Here is a 12,500-nt window from a genome sequence, read left to right on the forward strand (position 1 = left end):
AACATTCCCCAAAAAGCGTGCCTCTTTGAAGAGCAAACAATGGTTCAAATTGAGAGAGGAGCTCACTAGCATGTCTCGTGCAGTGACTTTATATCTGATAAAACACCGCATACGAATAAGGAAATTTCATCGACATAAAGTCACTGCACATGATGTATTATCAACCATTTGATAGGTCAATAGATAATAATATATGATATGAATTCCTCGAACCTCTATAGGAATATTGCTTTCCACCAACCACTTCCAGTCTACCCATGGACAAGGATTCCCCAGAACTCCCCATGCATATTAAGACCTAGGTGTTTTTTTTATTTTGGGAAATTTCGAACATAGTGTCTGGTTCTACAAGGGTGGGTTGTGCAATTAACAGGACTTAAACAAGTTGAGAAATGATGCAAAAATTAGTTCACCCCAGCAAAAGTCAGAAACTATAATTAATGAAACGATCCCCACAATAACTCACCTTTATGTGTTTGAAGTCAAACATGTTTCTCTGAACAAATGTGTTCTTTATTTTTTGGTTAGTCCATGTCACAAACAACTTGTAGTAATGATTTGCCTAAAAGGAGAATGTCACAAAACCATGCTAAGATTACATCATCTGCAGTGATAAAGTAGTTCGATCATTCATTGCACAAATTCTTACTTTTTCTGTAAGTCCAGTTGAGAAGAATATTGGTGCCTTTAAATTCATTCTGTCCCTGCAACAAAGTAGATTCGACATGTGCTTCATATATTTGATGTCCCTTGCAGTGTTCTGTGCTAAACCAAACTCAGTTTCTGAAGGTGTGATTTTGCAAGAAGTATAAGCAAAATGAGTTAACTTGTTTTGTCATTCTTTGTTTTACTGAGATATCACAGAAGGCATGTTGGTGTCCAAATTTATTCCTCTAGGAGTTCAACTGTGTATGCTCATGCATTATTCTGCCAAGATGTGAATTTAACCCTGGGTATTTGAATTCAAAATACCAGATATCTAATGAGATATCTAGCTTTTGCAAGTTTAGCACCAGACGAATTGAACAGGATAGTTATAACTAGTTTCCAAGTTTAGCAACAAAAGTGCATTTCACAGAAGAATTGTCATTATCCATCTAGCCTCTTCTTCTATTGAATTTCGGCACTAGGAATTGGGTGGGGGAGGGGGGAGGGCATGGGAATTTTGCTTGCTTACAAAATTGTGAAGCCTGGTGAAAATGCTTTCCCTTTTTCTGTAAATTTCTTGCTCACATAAAAACTGCTAATGAAGGACCTACATCTCTCTATTTACTGGGAGTATTATGGAGTATCAAGGTCTGAGGGATCGGGACATAGCTGGCCTGTATTTCCTTATTCCAAAAACCCTTTAGTATTGTAATGGAAGTGAAATTTCATTTCCAAAAATCGTCTCACTACACTGTAATAAAAGCTTCTTGTCCTACCAATATGTTTCTAATAAAATACAAAGCTCCTGAGCCCTTCCCAAGGCAAACACCGGAATCAACACCTGGAAAATGACACAGAAAAATGGTCATACCACTGTAAATAAAAGCAAAAGCTATCTAAGTTTGAGGTCATTAAGTTAAGGCTGTGTTGTGATTCATTATCAGATGTATTAACAAAATTTCCAAGGTCTGCATGGTAAATTGGGATCAGTAGACAATGCACTTTTGTTGTTTAAAGATCGGGCTCCATTGATTTTCTTTATACATAAGTTTGTTTTCAATGTTTTCTACAGCATCCTTCAAGCCGATAAATAACTAACCCATTTTTTTACCTTTCCTCCTTTGTCCATGGATTCATGAACCTTCTTCAAAAAATCCCGTTCTCTGCACCTGCACATAAAAACTGCGATTACCAAGCGTTGCTTTGAGTTTTTACCGAAAAATCTGGCTCTCAAAATACGGACTCACCAAGCATGAAAATGAGGTTACACTAAGTTGTGTGTCACTGCATTGGGAGTGGAAGGAGTGAGAGAGGAGCATGACCAGAGACTTGACCTTGTAATAAAGAAACTAGAGGAAAATGGCCGGACCCTGAATTACCAAAAGTGCCAAATTTGTGTGACCTCCATGGAGTATCTTGGAAACATAGTGTCTGAACAGGGATTGCAAGTATTCAATGGCAAAGTTGAAGCCATCATGCAAGCTCCAAGACCAAAAAATCAGTCAGTTGGCCAGTTGGCCTGGTGCATTACTGCTAAAGGTTTATCTCAAGCTTACAAAGTCACAAGTCCTCTCTGAGACCTGACTAAAGGAAGTCCCAAATGGAGATGAGGTCCTGAAGAGGAAAATGCATTTCAAGAGGTGACGAAGATTCTACAACCATGAAGCAGAAACCCGCATCACCACAGGTGCATCCCCAACTAGTATAGGAGCTGTGTTAGAACAGAAGCAAGAAGATGGCTATTACTGACCAGTAAACTATGCTAGCCGAAAGCTGAGTGTTGTGGAGAAGTGATAATTCCCAGTTTGAAAGAGAAGCTTTAGCAGTTAAGTGGGGCCGTGAGAAATTTTACCTATATCTCTATGGAATGGAGTTCGAAATCAGAACTGATCATAAGCCATTTGTTACTGTCCTTGGTCGTCAATCCAGCCACCCTCAGCTAGATTGGAGAGATGGATGTTGTACACCCAGCCAGAATATGCCTGAACCGTGGTTGCTGGTGCTATACCTGTGGCATTAACTCGCCAAATTAAGAGAACAAGATCTGAACAATATCCCACCCTTAAGTTAGTTTGTGCAGATATAAAAGGTTGTTAATGATGAACTTTGGACCATGGGGCAATTGATCATGACAGGAAGCAGAGTAGTTGATACAGGTTAAATTTAAGTCGAGATTATTTTTAAATTAGCGCACATTGATTTTTTCAACCTATGTCCATTTTTGCCAACCTAGGTCAATTCGTTTCAACCTACAACCATAGACGAAACCATTGGGAAGGTTAGCACTTTTGACGTCTTCTTTGCTTGTCTCCCCATCCCCCTGATTCAATGTTGTACAAAACTGAACGGTTTTAGTGGGAAATTGTTGTGTTACCTTCCAACATTGAATAGGGGGAGGGCGACTACATAAGAGAAGGTGAAACTATTTGTTTTGCACTTTAACAGAACAGCTCTGGTGTGGTTTACTTACCTAAACCTTCCCAACTACTTTGGTCTACGATTGTCTGAAAATTCTGGGTGTGGTCTTAAATTGAAAATATGACTTTTCTCTTAGCGTTTACAATTCCTTTGAAAAACAAACACAGTTAGTGCTTCCTTCAACATTTAAATGTTTTCTGCCTTCTGGTTAAAAATAACGCAAAATGTGTTATGTAGATAGTATGTCTCGTTGCAAGATTTAATACTAGTTGCACTTTGCCAAGTCAAGATCAGCGCCTTTTAAAAATTTCATGCTCATTTCAAAGCGAGTTACATTAAATACGTAAATTAAATTAAATTACTTTTTTTGCACCAGTAGCGTGAGTACGATGGCCTGTCAATCATTGAGCTATTTTGGGAAAAGTAATCAACATGTATTTGAACATTACTCCATAAGAAAATGAAAATATATGCCCAATGAATGTGATAATTTGCAGCAATAACGTAGTTATGTGTAAAGCATACTGGAATACGTACCATATGCCTTTGATTATGGACAAAAGTTATTGTAACTACTTATTTTCAGCATCACTCCACTGAAACCATGTATACATAAAGGTTTATTAGATACGTTATTTCAATTTAAGCTCTCTTTAGAGTAATGCAATTTACCTAAAATAAAGCTGAAATGGCCCAGAAAAGTCCTATCATTATTTCCTTTGAAGCCCTTTACACTCCAGTTTCCATATTTTATCTGTAGCTTTGGTTTAAAGGCAATAGTTTAGGCCTCGAAAATGGAGTAATGTTGGGAGTGATGTTGGGAGTAATGTGAATGGAGCCCTTGCATCTTGCACCATTTCTTGCTAAATCGATTGAAATAAATCCGTTTGTGCAACTCTTTCAACGCATTCCAAAAAAGAAAGCGTTCTTTTAACGAATATGAAACATCAAACAACAAAAAATGTATTTTTATGGCATTCTTAGTAAACATTTTCCCAACAGAATGGATTTTGGAGTCACGTTAAGAAGCGTCACGCAAGTCTGAAATCCAAATCATAAAACGATAATTTTAATCAAATTTCAGTGTTGTGAGATTTTATTTATGCATTGGCAAGTACATCATAAGAACATTTCCAGAATATGAAATGGAAGCCACATGTTAACTGCTACGAGAGTTATAAGCGTTCAAAGCAGATTTCCTACTCTCATACAATCATAGACAAAAGTGTTGGGAAGGTTAGCACTTTTGATGTCTTCTTTGCTTCTCTCCCCAACCCCCTGATTCAATGTTGTACAAAACTGAACGGTTTTAGTGGGAAGTTGTTGTGTTACCTTCCAAGATTGAATAGGGGGGAGGGGGCCTGTATATAATATAAGAGAAGGTGAAACTATTCTTTTGCACTTTAACAGAATCGGGTTGAAATACAGCGCTGGTGCAGTTCATACATGCACACATACATACATACATAAATACATACATACATACATGCATACATACATTCACTTTATTTCTGTAGATTGTAAATATAACTACTGTGCTACATAACTTTGCCAAAATGAAACTTTAAGCTAGAGAGTAAATGATGTCACTTTTCCCTAGATTCAACCCTCTGAGGTGCTATCAGTCAGTTTTGTTTGTGAGTAATGGCGGACCGTGAAATCTAAACCTTACACTCAAAATAAACAGCCTTTGGATAAGAATCAAAGCTCAAAATGTTTGCCAGTCAGGTGTTAAGAAAACACCCTTTCAAAATCTGAAGGAAAAAAAGGAAATGATTTTTTGATTATAGTGGCACAAACCTGTAACATCCACAAATTGTAACGTTTGTTATCATTGGCTAGTTTCTGTAAGGTCTGGAAAGTGTAACTTTATATAAAATATAACGTCAGATTTTAGCGGCCGCAGATGCATACTACCTCATCCACATGTCATGGTCATTGTCACATTTTGTGTTCTCTTCATTTCTTTCCAGAAATGGAGGTATACGAAGAATTTCTACTGTCAATCTCCTGGTTTTGCTTCCAAAGGTTGTGTTGATTTCTTTGTAAGCCATTAGCTTTCGTACTGTTGCTGTGATGTTTTGTTTTGTGGGTTTTTGTCACACAACATGTCAAAACTTTCCCCAAACACTTAGTTTGTAATTCCTTTTAAATTTGATATATTTTATATTACAACACAGATAAAATATTTCAATTTTTCAAAATTAGAAATTCAAAGTATTTTCGTCAAAATGTGCGCAATTAATTGAGACCAAAACAAGATATTCCTAAGGTTACGCTGTACATTCAGTGTTGTCTTTGGTGAAAAGGACCTCTTTCCGATTATGGCGCAGATATTCCAACCCCAATAAATACTGGAATATTTTATTTATTATTCAAGAAAGTGCTGATGTTTTTCTTGAGATTGAAATGCGAAGGTACAAATTACATTTTGTGATTCAATGGAAATTCCATATTTTGGCAATTTATTTCTTTCCCAGAAACTTAAAAACCATGTTGGGGCTTTCCTTGATTCAATCACATTCAAAAGTTACAGAGCACTATCGAAAGCGCTAACTGAAAACCTCATGCAGAAAAGGCTCTTATGAAAAAAAATTTTAGAATTTTTAAATTCCTCAAAACGGTTTTGTTGAAACTACTTAAAATATACATCTACTGCCAAAATTTGATTGCAATCAAGCAAAGCGTCTTTGAGTTGTAATCTTTAATTGCTATCTTGAAGGCAAAATTAAAGCCGGTGCTATGTATTGCAAAATGGAGAAATTTCATGACACCCAAAATGCGCAAAAAGTAGAATGAAAAGAAAGAGAAGCACAGATGGACACAAATGGACAAGATTGAAACGGACTGCAGTTGGGTAATTTTGAATGTTGTTTTTGCTCAGAATCACTTTGTTTATGATGAAGCGATAATTTTAGCAATAAAGGAATTCCACATTACCATTTTCGAGTTTTAAACTCGTGATTAACTAAAGATTACCCTAAACACCCTAAAATAACGTTTAATGTTTAGGAAAACACTTTGTTTGTCTGATAAACTCTGCCATCCCACACCTTTCCCTTTCGGGTCACAGTTGGTGCCAATCAGCCTTCATGCTGAACAGAAAAAGGACAGGCACATTGTTCACATCAAACACAGCAGAAGCAGAGAAAAAGTGTAAGTGGACAAAAGCAATTTTAAGCTTTCAAGACAGAACAATATGGGATGTTCATCTAAACCATAATGAGCAAATGGAGACAGTGATATCAGAATGTGGGCTGCTTATGTGAATCGTTTACATAGTATTTTTTTTCCTAGTATGTATTTTCTGGAATGAAGTGTGCTTATTTTCGTTCAATGGCAGAGTACTGATAGAGCCTGATTTCAGCACCTCTTGAGACTCGTGTTTCTTCAGATACTACCAAAATTTATTAGCTGATACAGAGAAGTCTGAAGGCCAGCAAACCTACCCTTCTTTGCATCAATCACATGTTCCTTTGATCCTTCTACTGTTTTTTTTCTCTTTTTCCTAGTACTGACGCCAGGCCTCGGATATTCATGTGGTTTGTGGGTGTTATCATTGCTTAATACTTTCTTAAAATACGACCTAATTCCACAAAAAAACAAAATATTATGATTGTATATAAAAATACCTCAAGCAAGGAGAATAATTAATTGATGTTTCTTGTGGAAAGCACTCCCATAGTCTACATGGGGTTGTCAATCAACATTAACTTCCGGCCAAAAAGTATTTTACCAATATCTCTGGAAATATTTGATCTTTCTACATACTTTTTCTTGCGATCCAAAGGTGTCACCTTAGCCTTTGCTTTAAATAAAGTAGTAAAAAATTCAGAACATTTTCTCCCTTGAATTTAAGTGCCTCTTTATAGTACCCTGCTTAGACTCTACTTATCTTTTTCTTAACAAATACAAATATCAACTGTAGTCATTTTTGGAATTCAACTCTCCTACCCCAATACGACATTTGCAGTTGTTGTACTTATTGTGCTTTTACCGCTTTGCATTTTGTCACAACAGGTATACATTTAATAATGCCCTCTCCAGCTTATTCGTCTCCTCAACTTGTCTAAATTGTAAAAATGATGAAGGGGTTTGAGCTGATATAACACCCGTAATATCAATAACAGCTTAAGCCTCTGACAAAATTGTTGAAACATTTTGCAATACCTTGCTAACCCTAACTCAGAGCCCATTCGGGCTCGAGGAATAATTGTTAATTAGCCTGATATTTTGTGGGAGGTGCGGTGGCCTCATGCTAAGAGTGCTCAGGGTTCGGGTCCTGGCTGGGGACATTGTGTTGTGTTCTTGGGCAAGACACTTTACTCTCAAGGTGCCTCTCTCCACCCAGGTGTATAAATGGGTACTTGCGAAATGCTGGGGGTAACCCTGCGATGGACTAGCATCCCATCCAGGGGGGAGTAGAAATATTCCTAGTCGCTTCATGCTAATGAAACCGGCCTGCTGAGTCATCAGGCTGTCAGGTCATCATGAGCCATCAGGCCGGCTGAGTGCCAGTCTGATGGGCCTTCTGGCTCGTAAGGAGAGACTACTTTACTTTTATCTACATCTTATAAAGCCTGTTTGGTCGAGATTAATAAGAGGAGCAAGGGCTGGTTCCATTCTCCTGGTAATACCGGTAACTTTTGCCGCGATTTTGTAGTCTAGGTTTAATAAAGTAATCGGACACAATTAGCAAGTGTGAAGAGGTCGGAATCCTCTTTAGCTATGAGTGCGATTACACCTCTTCATTGGGAGAGTGTCATTTCACCCGCTCTACATGAAGCAGTAAAACAATCAACAAGATCCTGACCCAATAAATCATAAAAGCAGATATAAAATTCCCAGGTGAATCCATCCTTGCCTGGTAATTTTCCACTTTAAATGTACATAAAATATCTTTCACTCCTTAAGAGTTATTTCACTTTCTGATTCATCTCTTACTGAGTCCTGGAGTCCACATAGTTTAAATAGCAAATTTTCAACATTAGCGGTGAAAGTATAAGGCTCCATATATATTTTCAATTTCCTCTAATATTGCTTTCTCATTAGTTACTGATCTACCATCTGGATATTTCAGCTCCTTGATCACTTTTCTATTATAGTTCCGTTTCCCTAGATTGAAAAAATATTTAGTTCAGGTTTTTCACCCTGTTCAATCCATCTTGTTTTAGAACGAACGATTGAGCCCTTGCACTTATTTTCATAGATAAGGCAGAGTTCCTGTTTCAACTGGTTGTATTCCGCTGTTAAGTAATTTGTCCGGGGTGCTGTCCACTGCACCAGCACTAGAAATGAGTTGATCTAGGTCACTTAGCCCCTTTTTTGAAGGTCTTTTTCTTTTCAACTGGAATTTTTGGCTTTGTTTTTTGCATAGGGTATTGTAAGACCTCTCAACTCCATCTTAACTAATAATTCCCATTTAAACCTTTTGTCCTCCTGTCCAGAATATTTTTCACAAATAAAACTATAATTTTCTCTGATTAAATTTAAGTAGCCTTCGTCGTCCAAGAGGGAGTTATCAAATTTCCATAGGACTGGGCCTCTTACCCTGTAGGGACTATTCAATTTGAGTTTTAGTGCCCTATGCTCTAGGGCATTGGAAACGACAGCACTCTTGCCAAGCTAACTGAGATACTACAAAGACATCTATCTGCGATTTGAAAAACAACCTTCTCCCTGGGGGACGCTTGAACAACTCAGAGATCAGACTCACCCCTGTTGTGGAGGAACAGCTTTCAAGTCTACTTGCCAAATATGTCAGTACACTAAAGGAAAAATATCCATCAAAGATATGATCTTGCTTTACCCGTAGTGACTGCTTTATCCATCTTTGATCCTTTGGCCGTTTCAATTCCTGGATCACCTGGCTTCAAGGATTATGGTGCAAAAAAAATAAAGGTCTTAGCGAACCACTTCCACATTCCGGTGACACTAAAGAAGGCCAGCTCTTCACAGAGTGGGAAAAGTTTAAATACGATTTAGCAAGTTGGAAATCTGCAGTCCCAGATGAAGTAAAAAAGAGCCAGGAGGTGACTTGTACAGAATATTGCCTCGCATGATTGATGACGCTGCATAAGTCCTACAGCCTAGTATTTTCAGCTATGGTTCACATTACTGAGGTATGTCTTTCAATGCCAGCGTCCAACGCCTGACCAGAGCGTGGATGAAGTGCTTTGAAGCATGTGAAGACAAGATTCAGGAGCAGATTGTCAATAGAAATGCTTCAGACGCTCCTTGCAATAACAATCAATGGCCCGAATGTTGGCACTCCTGATTGTGAGTCTTTAATTACATCTGCTGTGGATCTGTGGGAGAGCCAGAAGCAAAGGGAAAGCTCCCAAGAGACCATGCTCCACAAACCACAGCTTCAAAAACATTTCACAAAAAGCTTCAAATTGTGAGAGGAGAACATTATCATACAACAAAAACGAGCAATGCTATATTAGTATGCCTTATATCAGAAATTCATGCACATGACATTTTTTTCCGGTGAATTCAGGGGCTGCTTGCTCATGAATAATTAATGAGTTTAAGAAATATCTTTTAGTGACAACAGTCAGTCTGAAACGATCAATGAACTTCAGCTAAGAAGTAGAAAGAGAAGTGTCTGGACTACACAGATTAAACCTGTATCAGAAGTCAACTGTTTGAGACTAACGCATAGAGCAATGTATGGATACTGATGCTGGGTCCAGATTCAAAGAAATGAAGATATTTGCCTGACATGGTGTCCCTGAGATGGTAATACCAGTAAGCCACCAAGGAATCTAAACAGTGCTCACAGAGCCAAAATTTCCAAAACTAAACATCTTCACCCTACCACTCCAGAGGAAATGGTACAGTGGAAGCTGCAGTCAAAAAAGCCAAGCAAATACAAGGGAACTAATCATATCTGAAGCAACTGTTTCAGATTCAATACAATAATCTTGGGCTGTTTCTCCACCGACAAACAGCCCAACAGTTGTCGGTACTCTGTGAACCGATTTTTCTTCCACAACATTTAATACATTTAATACCTTTTTGAATCCCTAATAGTAGTTGCATAAGTTGACTCAGTGATAAGCACATCAGGTCTGCATTTGTCAATCCAAGCCGCCCTGAAAAATTTATTTAAAACGTCACAAAATATAAGTGTTGGATAGATCGTTCAATCTAGTTAGTTCCAACTATGTGTCTTACTTTCTAAACAAAACACAAGGGAAAATTCAGAGTTTATCAACCATTGGCATGCCAGTTAATAATGATCAACAGAACCTGCTTCTTTTCAGCCCCTTCAAGGAGAGGTGCAGTTCAGTGCAGTTTAAAGCTACGGAATCATAGCCATTCGCAATCCCTAACCTTTGAACCGCATACCATTAAGAGCAAATAGAAACAAACGCCTCTAATGTAGAGCTAGTTTGCATAAAATAATCAAGCAAAAGCTTCACTGCAATAAGTCACTGACTTACCCAAGGTGTCTGTCAGGTGTCATATTATAGTCACCCTAGAAAAAACACAGAAGTCCATCAGCTGAGAGCCGAAATTTTAGGTTTATTACTCACTTCTGGGAAACAAACAAAACTTATTTTATTTTAATCTTTGACTATTCAGGATTATGAAAAGGTATGATGGCAATGCTAGAACGGTAGCTTTCATCCTGAAAATTGCATTTCAAATACGCTCCCTTAGCTCACCCAATGGCCGCCATTTTGTTTTATAGTGCATAGTTTGGAATTTCATTTATTTGTAAATGCAGAATCAGTAATTCTTTCAAACTTACTTGGGACTAATTTCAATTAAGAGGTACTAACAAATTATATGAAAAGTCAAATGATTTCACCTTTACGTCACAGATGACGTAATAGTAGGTAAAATTGGATTTTAGACTTGGAACACTTCCATGTGCTTGCATGTAATTCTGAAACTTTCTTATTTTTAAATACGTTTGTTTTGCACCTAATATAGGAAAAAGATGTCAATAAATCAATCGAATGATCGATAATTGAACGAATGCATTGTTTTGGTCAGTTAACTATATCTGAAAAACAGCCTCTTTCCTATGCTTAGATCCAGTTCTCTTAGTTAACACTTTTCAAGATGGCGACGATCGATCGCCCACAATATAGCAATAGCTGAGGTATGCATCATTTGTAATGGAAGTGGTACTTATTTAGCGACTTGCCGTGATATAAAATCATGGGAAACCTTGTATCGTGCAGCAGTGATTCGAGATCACAAAGGTATATTCGAGCTATCTGTTGGTGAAAGTGACTTCCCTAGAAGGCCTGTAAAGTATCATAGATCACTCACAGAAGAGATCACCAGGTCAAGAATACCGAAACTGCTACCAATGATCCGGTGCCGAGGAGAAGTTCAAGCGATGTTACCCAATCGAGTGTAGTGCTACCAGATTGCTGCATTTTTTGTAACAAGATTAAGTATAAGCCCAACTCAAAAACAAGGGAGAAACTTCATGGCATGCAAGAATTCCGTGCTGATGAGACGGTGAGAAAATGTGCTTCCTTACACACACACCAAAGCAAGGCTACGAGTGCTGTAGCTCAAAGGGTGATCGGATTATGCGCCAAAGATTTAATATGCAGTGAAGCAAAGTACCATGCTTCTTGCTATAAGGCGTTTGTACGTATTCAGTACACTACTGGTAACCCTAGAGAGGATGAAGCTTCGAATGATTACGACCATGACTTGCAACCTGCGTATGATGCAATATATAGTTTCTGTGAAGATTTGACTGCAAATCCATGGGTACTTGCGTTCAAGGAAATCAGGAAACTACTGTTTGACGAGGCAGACAAATTGGGTATCAGTGTTCCAGACTCGCATAGCAAAAACCTCATGCGAAAACTGTCAAATATGTTCGAAGAGCTGCAATTTGTTTCTTACCAAGACAAAAAAATTTTGGTATACCCCTTCACGTTGGAAATGCAAAATGTCATTATTGAGAACTTTGAACTGAACTCTGAATTGAAATTGACAAGTTCAAAGTCTGATAACAAAGACAATGTTCTTCAAGTAGCAAAGCTGTTAAATTGTGCAATAAATAATCAGCAACCTCAAATGTCATGCCACCCACAGAAGATCTAAAGGCAGAAAAGATAAGTTCATACATTCCGCATTGATTGGACATATTTTCGACTGTTCGATGTGCTGACCTCAATGTCACGCATTGTAGGGTTCTTGACAGTGAGTGTCTCAACTCTTTTTGCAATTGCTTGTCTCAATGGACTCACAGAAACCGACTTCAAAACAAGGCACAGAAACTACATCGCATCATTCCGCCACGCCAAGCACAAAAACTCCACCGGACTTAGCAAACACATCAGGTCACTCAAGAACGACAACATTGACTATTCTATTTCCTGGCACGTCTTATCTAGCTCTCCCTACAACAGCTCCAGAAAAAGATGCAACCTCTGCCTAAAAGAGAAATT

The 12,500-nt window shown here is 38.0% G+C and overlaps 2 protein-coding genes across 3 annotated transcripts in view; both read right to left on the reverse strand.

Annotated features, from left to right (window-relative positions):
* The window catches only part of LOC138052024 (large ribosomal subunit protein bL20-like), a 596,113-nt gene that overhangs the window by 578,173 nt on the left and 5,440 nt on the right, over positions 1 to 12,500 (reverse strand). The gene's annotated exons all lie outside the window — the stretch shown is intronic.
* The window catches only part of LOC138052018 (integrator complex subunit 11-like), a 151,304-nt gene that overhangs the window by 42,632 nt on the left and 96,172 nt on the right, over positions 1 to 12,500 (reverse strand). For both annotated transcript variants that reach the window (XM_068898368.1, XM_068898369.1), the window contains exons 8-13: positions 10,518 to 10,552; positions 10,086 to 10,166; positions 1,760 to 1,817; positions 1,425 to 1,489; positions 650 to 704; positions 467 to 562 (exon numbers count right to left, since the gene is read on the reverse strand). In XM_068898368.1, the coding sequence (XP_068754469.1) occupies positions 467 to 562; positions 650 to 704; positions 1,425 to 1,489; positions 1,760 to 1,817; positions 10,086 to 10,166; positions 10,518 to 10,552 (390 nt within the window). The remainder of the gene's footprint in view (positions 1 to 466; positions 563 to 649; positions 705 to 1,424; positions 1,490 to 1,759; positions 1,818 to 10,085; positions 10,167 to 10,517; positions 10,553 to 12,500) is intronic.

The sequence above is a fragment of the Montipora capricornis genome, chromosome 6 (assembly GCF_036669925.1).
Source record: "Montipora capricornis isolate CH-2021 chromosome 6, ASM3666992v2, whole genome shotgun sequence".
NCBI classification, from domain to species: Eukaryota; Metazoa; Cnidaria; class Anthozoa; order Scleractinia; family Acroporidae; genus Montipora; species Montipora capricornis.